At 27.4% G+C, this 8,859-nt stretch overlaps 1 protein-coding gene across 1 annotated transcript; it reads right to left on the bottom strand.

Moving 5' to 3' along the window:
- Positions 1 to 5,346: 5,346 nt before the first annotated feature.
- On the bottom strand, positions 5,347 to 7,912 carry LOC119672054 (NADH dehydrogenase [ubiquinone] iron-sulfur protein 3, mitochondrial-like). Its single transcript, XM_038083008.1, has 4 exons — positions 7,790 to 7,912; positions 7,665 to 7,736; positions 7,104 to 7,597; positions 5,347 to 5,611 (listed from the first exon to the last, which is right to left on the bottom strand). Exons 1-4 carry the CDS (start codon positions 7,848 to 7,850, stop codon positions 5,447 to 5,449), a joined length of 792 nt encoding a protein of 263 aa, XP_037938936.1. The 5' UTR covers positions 7,851 to 7,912; the 3' UTR covers positions 5,347 to 5,446.
- Between the last annotated feature and the right edge of the window lie 947 nt (positions 7,913 to 8,859).

The raw sequence follows: 8,859 nt of genomic DNA, 5'->3' as shown, positions 1-8,859 counted from the left end.
GTATATGCAATCGTTAACACAAACAAGCAATTGGTTCCGGAATATATATCCTACAATTTTTGAAAACAACTATTCCCACACATTTCAATCCTTAGTGTATATAATTTCCCTCACCTTCATCTCTTATCCTTTTGTATAAGTTTTGTGTTTCTTTCCAAATTTCAGTGGGTTACTATAACAACAATAATGGATTAGTCCTCTCTTATGCCAGGGAAGGCATTATACTAGAAAATATTTTTTGTGGCAGTGACCACCACTACAATAATCCTTCATAATTTTAAAGAGAAACATATGAATATGTAGGGTATGTAGGGTAAAAAGATCACTTTTTGCTTAGATTTAGGACTTTAATTTGTCAAAAAGTATTTTATATTATCAGTTAGAAACTACCAATTTAAGTATAATATTTGTCTTAATATTTTTTTATTCTATTCCGTTGCCTTCGCAATTTACCAGAAACCCTGTATATTTTTACATTTGGACCTGTACAAGAAAACTGAGAATATCGCATAAGATATAATGATGAACTCCATCAACTGATGGAAGGTGACACAATAATCAAGCACATAAAAAAGCAACGCTTAAAGTGGGCAGGATACGTTGTGCGGATGCCAAAAGAAAGAACTGCAGCCAAAATGACAGTGTTTGACAAGATCTGAGACATATGAATGTCATCAACTGGAAGATAGAAGCTAAAAATAGAGAAAAATGTAGGAATTGTCTTAAAACAAGCTTAAGTCCTACATGGACTGTACAGCTATGGACGATAATGATGATATGTACTTTTCACCCATGGCTTTCCAAAATTATGTTATTATTACCAACTAACACTTTCATAAGATCTGAGAAATATGAATGGACTTAGCAACGTAATAAATTCTTAGTTGGCAGAAATATTGTGCCTTGCTTTAACAATATTTATTAATATACACAAACAATGTGTCCAGCGAATGATTTTCCTATCCCCATCTGCTCCTAATATTCTGGTGAACCAATTTGACTTCAGTTAATTGCTATTAGAAATATTTATTATTTAATTTTTACAAAGAAATTCCAAGTTATCTTAGGGATTTTAAAAGAATGTAGGTTTGGCAAAATACAACCTTCTTAAGTTATTAGAAATTTTTAGCCTTGGACTACCTATATCCAAGTGATGCTTTTTTAAGTATTAGATTTACAACTCAAACTTCGTACTCCTAACACGTTATTTTATTTTATATGCTATAATATTTGATATTGTTATTGTACCCGTGATACTTCTAAAACAAGAAAAAGGGTGTTGGTGTGGGAATGTATTTAGGTAGGTAAGAAGGAGAGGTTGTGTTTTATTTGTTATTTATTTTAAGTGTTAATGTATATTTCTAAAATTGTATAAATTTTTAAAAAAATTGTTTTTCATTTTAGACCTCACGGGAGATCATCACTTTGGAAAATCCTCGTTCTAGTCATTGTCCTGTCATTAGACCGGGGCCAGCATTGGGTTGTAATTTTTGTTGGAATACAATCGATGGACATGGTAGAATTTTGCGGCGCAAAACTAAATACCACTGTCCCGAATGCCAAACAAATTTGTGTATTGTGCCATGCTTTCAGGAATACCATGAAAGAATGAATAATGAAGCAGCTTCAACCTCAAATACGTCAAGTAATGATAATAGTAAAAACTTTTCTAGTACAACTGGAAGCGGTAGCAGTGTAACGCGACATTATACCAAAACAGAGTCAATCTAAATTGGTTCCAAAATTTTTTTGTAAGTTTTCTAAAGTGCTAACAAAGCACTATTGAAAACTTTTACTTTGGTAGTGGATTTAAAAAAATTTATATTTTAAAAATATAAAACAATTTAATCCACATATATTTATTGTTATTGTAAGCTCAGGTACATGCTATGTACACTTGTGAGTAATTTATATATTATATATATATACATATATACAATATATGTACATTGTATGTATGTATAACTTTGTTTGTAATTTTTTTGTAATGAGCTCAATGGTTTCCTATATTCGTTTTATACATAAAAATACGAATTTAGTGCAGATATTTAAAGTTTGCCATGGAAAGCAAAGCTTATTTAGAATTAAAAAGTGAATACGATTGAAAAGCAGTCAATACGACTGTTAACAAATTTGTACAAAATTTAGTATATTTATATATTGATTATATCTTGGAAATTGTTCTTTATACTGAAAAGATAAAGTAACATTTATTTGTGTATATTATTTAAAATTAATTATTAACTAATTTTGCTATAAAGGTATGGGTTTATGATTAGCACAACAATAATTTAAATGAAAGTTAAAAAACTTTTCTTATACAATTAAAAAAAAAAATTGATTCTATAAGCGAATTAAAGCGTTAAATAGAATAAAACTTATTAATATCAAAAAAAAATATATTAAATAGTGTAAACTTTTCAAAATTAACTATATTTTTGTACAATGATTGGAATTAATTCATAGGCACTGTCACCTGAAATACGATTTTTATTATTTTATTATAATAATTGTAATTTAACAATAATAACTAAATTATTGACGTATTGTTGTGCTATATTGTACCCACTTTCTTTTAAACACATATTTTTTTAAAAGTGAACTAACTATATATTTATTTTAATTTGTATATTTTATAGTAAATATAAAGTGATTTTTATATTATTATTGTTAAAAATACTTACAAATTAATAATTTGCTAAAGAAAATAAAATTTTTAATTAGAAGCTAACTTTTTCCTCACTACTATGTACATGCTTAGTGGTGTTGGATGAAGTGAAAACTTGCTAACCTCGAAAGTAATTTTCTTTAAATATTTTTTAATATGTAAATATTTTTATAATTATTATTTAAAGCAGTTTAAATGTCTCAAACAAAATTTTTTATGCCTTATCTGTTATTATTTAATAATATATATAATTACGTATACACGTATATATATGATTCTCTTTACATATATATGTGTTTATTTCTGTTTTGAAAAAACTTTAGTGTAAGAATTTTTAACCTTTTTTGTGTAAAATTTAGTTTATTAAATTTTATGTGCACGGAATATGGTACTTAAATGAACTATTTGATTATAATTTAGTATTTATTTGCAAGTTTAGTATACCATATTTTTAATATTAAACAAAATTTAAAAGGTCATTGTACAGGTTTATGTATATATTTGGACACATTTACTTGATATAATTTCTATAGGTATATTACAATTCAATTCTCTAAGAGAAATGAAATTGTGACCATACGACCTATGTTATCAGTTAACTAAGAAATTTGTTAACAAAAAGCAAATAGAAATATATAAATTTTAAAATTCCTTGTAAAATTGTGCTTCTATCTCGTATTATTATGCCCTTTGATATGATCTGTTTTTCTATTGAATTATCTAACGCACATTGTTAACTGTGCGTTTCCATTGTTGATTTATTAAATTGGATCCTTTCGATGATATCTTTAAGATTCCATTTTGCTGTCAATTATTTTCAATGCTAGCATTTTCCTGTGTCTGCCCAGCTTTATCTTCCAGAAAAAAACAGTTTTTTAGAGAAGTACCAACAGTAAGGTCGAAAAATCTGTTATAATACCTAAATACAATGAGGTGGATTTAGTCTTTTTTTATCTCCTAAGGTTTCTTACGGGGAATGTGATAGTAAGTTGGCGAAAAATCGCTAATAATTGTCTACAGAAAGATATCTCCTAAGCTACCACTGCAACTAACCAATTATTTCAAGTTATTCATTCCATTAACACAAACTTAAATTCAAGTCAGTTAGGCATTCTAGATTCTAGATAACATCACTTCCAACAAAAATGGTAGAATTATTTGAGCTAGAACTTTTTTTATTGTCAACTATATATATGAAACTCTTATACATTTTAACACCTTTAATACTAGAAATTTATCAGTGTTCAACAAATGTAATTGAGTATAATCTATGGGCTGGTATTAGTTCTGACCATTAAAAGAACCGTAAAACTGACTATTAAACAAATAATATTGTAATAAATTCTAACATGGAGTATACTACTTTCAATGAGCTAAAATCAAAAATATAACTTCCCATATATAGTATCATCTTAACTTATCTGATATTTAAATTTGTACTGAAGTGTAATGAGTTCTATCATACTAATATACTTTTACACCAGTTTCTGCCTGCATTCCAATATTTACATCCTGTACATAGGGTTATAGTTTTATTCCGAAATCATATCATATGGAAGATAGTATGAATTTAATACTCATCATAAAAATATTAGAGAATTAAAATATAAAAGTAGTTGGTACTGGAGAACCTTAAATTTTCTAAAAAGTAGCCAGGGGGTCTTTAATGGGAAATATCAAATTATTAATTATAATTAAATAATATAATTTTGTTTTCTAAAAAAATGTTTTCAAATATGCCTTATTAAACTATTTCATATAATAAAAATAAAACAAATTTTGTTTTTATTATTTTATCTTTAAATAATAGATAACTTTTTTTTACATGTTACGTACATTTGTTTTCAATATTGGTTAAATATTATTTTGCTAAAAATAATTTTTTTTAATTTTAAATAATTATTTGTATTAATTTATTTTTATTATTTTATTTGCTAATTGATATAAAAAAAATTTTGAAATTATTTTAACCTAAAGGATATGTTTTTAATGTATTTGGACCTATCTATCGAGACTTTGTTCAACGAATACTCAAACCACTTCAGAAATTCATAGCCAGACTTTGAACTATTGATCCAATAAGAATTTTAGAAAAAGAAGTTAAAATATGCTAATACTTGCAAATAATACTTTTTAAACTTTTTTATTTAAAAGAAATAATCAATGCCATATAATTAGCAAAAAAAGAATTTATTCTTTAATTAAAAAAACTAATTAAAAATTTTATTATTGTTATTGTAGTGTAAAGCTGTATTTATAAAAGCTGCTAAAGTACATAAATATATATATGTTTTCTTGATTTCTATTGTAAAAACATATATATGTATATGTATGTTTGCACTAATATAAATGATGAAACAAAATATATTCATGTAAAATAAAATTGTGTATGTGTGTATAATAATTATAGTAAAAACAAATATCGAACTAAAATAATTTCTACCTTAAATTTTAATGTGAATTGTTTTAAATTTTATTCAGCTACTTTTATCTTAAAGTACCTGAGAACAAAAGTGTTTAAACTTTAAAAATTATTAATATAAATATGATTAAATCTGAATTTAAGATTTTAACTAAATCAAACAAACTATAATTTCGTATAAATGTAATTGTTGTGCATACGTCCTAAAAACGTAGAGAAAAATAAACAAATTGAAGGTCAAACCAAATATTGTTTATTAATTTCTTTTATTTAATAACTTTCATTTGGTTTATTATACAATTCGTTTTTAAATTGAACAAAATATAACAAATCTGTTTTAATTCACAAGATTTCATTTACTTTTTATCTATTTTCTTTGTGTCAACAATTTCCGCTGGTGGATTGGCGTTACGGAAATTTGGAAATTGCTCCCATGGTGCAGATAAATCAAATTTACGGAACTCTTGCGCTAACTCCAATGGCTCACAAACGACACGTTTCTTCTCATCATCATAGCGTAACTGAAAAAAGAAAAAAATTAAATAACATCTCTTCATAAAAATTAATTCAAAAATAGATTAAATATAAAATTATTTATTCATATCCTTTTATATATATACATTTTAGAAAAATAACTGTAACGTTTTGGAAAGTATTTTGCAAGTAGCCCCTCCGTTAAAGAATATAAAAGTAATAGGAGACTACCGCTTCGCAATTTTAACGTTAATGATTAAACAACTAGTTAACAATACCAATCATTTACATATTATTAGAAGAGTCCCAGGAACAAACTGTAACTTTTCGGAGCCTCTTGTGTATTTCGATAACCAAATGTTACTGCCAAATAATACTCTCTCGCATTACCATCACCATTACCTATCCACATCCCAACCCATGTATATGCCTTTGTAATTTCTTTCATGTTATCTGCTTTAAACATTCTTGAAGGCCTTAACAAAAACAACTTTAGAAGAGACAATGGTACACCATGGAGCTGCTTGCTATATTACCACATTAGAACTGGCGGGGCCTTAGCGAAACCAATTGAAAATAGTTATAATTCTAATTGTTGTACCCTGAGCAGATCTATTCATAGCGAGGAATATAAAGGGAATCACAAAGTTAGATATACTGGTTAAAATATGTATTAGGGACGTGATAAGTGAAAAGAAGAAGTGTTATTTAGGATTAGGAACGGGTAAGAATGGATTTGCTAGTTTCTAAGTGGTCACATTGCTTTTCGGTGAATATATAACATAACACTCATAGCAGTAGTTTAAGATATTAATCAGAAACGTACTGCATCAAGCATTTTTAGTCTCAGTCTACTTTCATCCAATTACATCCCTTTCTATGTACGTCTTTTGAACTCTTTTTATGTTTTCTGCTATATATTTATATACATATATATATATATATATATATATTAACACGTGCAGAATATATGGTCTATGATCTAAACCGAAATAACTGGTAAACATAAATAAACTATAGTTTTAGTTCGAAATTACCAAATAAAATTAAAGTTTTTATTTACATTTTTTTTATATAAAATTAATATAAAACAAATACTTCTAAACAACTAACTTGGAGATTAATATTTATTTAGTTAATTTAGTCTTAGCAAAATCATTTGATAGATGAAACTGACGTAGATAGGTTTTTACGGCTCGATCGGGTTGATTTCAATTATATCTTCCACTTTTCCTCCTACCCTTACTCACATCTCAACCTATGTATTCGTCTTGTAATTCTTACATGTTATCTGCTTTTCAGATCCCGGCGGGCTACAACAACAATAACAACACAGCTCGAACTAATCTAAACTCAAAGTGACATTGCTCAAAATTCCATAAACGAGATCGTAATAAAAAAATTTAAAAAGTTAAATTAAATGTCTAAACTAAGGAAAACAATTGTAATCAGAAAAAGGGTTACAGGTAGCTGAATGGTAGTCAACTAGATTTTCAATAATATAATATATATTGTATTTTTAAAAAAGTAATAACTTACCTCGACATAACCGGATAATGGAAAATCTCGGCGTTGTGGATGACCCTCGAAGCCATAATCGGTAAGTATGCGTCGCAAATCGGGATGATTAGCAAAGAACACCCCATACATATCCCATATCTCACGTTCATACCAATTTGCAGCTTTATATACATCACAGACGGAGTCCAATGGTGTCAATTCATCAGTATAAGTTTTAACACGAATACGTGAATTGTAACGCAAAGATAATATATTATAAATAATCTCGAAACGGTATTTTCTGCAGGGTACATCCATGCCAGCAATGTCAACTAAATTGCTAAACTGTGCATTATGATGATCTTTTAGAAACTGTAGTACTGGCACTACACCTTCAGGTGCTATCAACACTTCAAGTTCATCACCCGATGTTAATTGTACTTTTTGTACATACTTTGGTAAACACTCAGCAACATATTTACCAAAATCGGTCAAATGAGTACGTGTGGCTTCATTAGGTTTTCTTACAGTTGCTATTATGTTAAAATATTACTATTAAAATTATTTATTAAATACATTTAAGTACATTTTAATACATACGCCTATCGTCGACTTTTTTAGGTTCTGGAGCTGCGTTGCTATATAAACGTAAATTGGTAACAATAACTGCACCTAAAACATCATAATGAGAGATATGGTTTATATGTAGTATATAGTGGTTTTACCATTCCGACGTGAAAGTCCAGTTGCTAACTTGAAGCCTAGATTTTTAATTAACCCAGCCATTTTCGTTACTAGATTAATATAAAAATCAAAATTTATTTCTTACGTATTATTTGACAGTTTATGTAATATTCATATTGTGAGTTACCAGATCGTTTTTTTTTCAATATATGACAATACAAGCAAGTTGGACTAAATGAATTTCAATGTGTATAATATAAGATATTGGAACAAAATGCTACACGGTACAATGCTGTCTTTATCTCAATTGGAACATAATAATAATTAATAAATAGCAGAGGCATAGAATTAAGAACTAATGATTTAATTTAACAATTTTATAAAGTGTTATAATTGTTTTGTATATTATTTTCACAAGAAAAACAATCAAAGAAATAATTACCAAACATATACCGTCTAATTCATAAAAAGTTATAAAAGGTTGATCACATTGTTTATCAACAATGTTTTCATAAATGTTATAGAACAGTATTATAAACCATTTATAAAACTCTATTCATAAACGTTTTATAAAGTTAAAATGCTTTTATAAAATATCAAAATTTGTAATAGGCTGAAGCTTCTATAACAGCATTTTAAGCAAAATTTGCCGCCATTCAAAAATATATAAACAACGGGAAGATCCGCTTTGTTGCATGATGAAGAATTTCGCTTGATAATAAAGGCGTAGGAGTTTCTACAAGCTACAACTTTTAGTGGCTTTGCGATATTAGAGTCGTAGAGAAGTAACTAATATTTTCCAAATAATATCTCACACTAAAAGCTCTTAATATAAAAGGTACAAAGCGATAAAGTACCTGTTTTCATTTTCTTTCTTTCGTTGATTTGTTTTCTGACAATCCTACATAGCATACTTCGTCCTCTGCGTCATTTGAAATGGTATTTGGAGTTTGAGTATATTTTCATTTCTATCGAAATCAAATAAATTGTAATCAACCACAAACTCGTCAACTAGATATGTCATCACTTCCCAATGCTTCACCAGGACAAAGTGGTAAGAGCTGGTGTCTCTATATAGATTTTTCTTTTTTGGTGTTTATTTTTATTATTG

The sequence above is a fragment of the Teleopsis dalmanni genome, chromosome 1, assembly GCF_002237135.1.
Source record: "Teleopsis dalmanni isolate 2A chromosome 1, ASM223713v2, whole genome shotgun sequence".
Taxonomy (NCBI): Eukaryota; Metazoa; Arthropoda; class Insecta; order Diptera; family Diopsidae; genus Teleopsis; species Teleopsis dalmanni.
The sequence above is the reverse complement of the archived record's forward strand: the minus strand, read 5'-3'. Positions and strand labels throughout refer to the sequence as shown.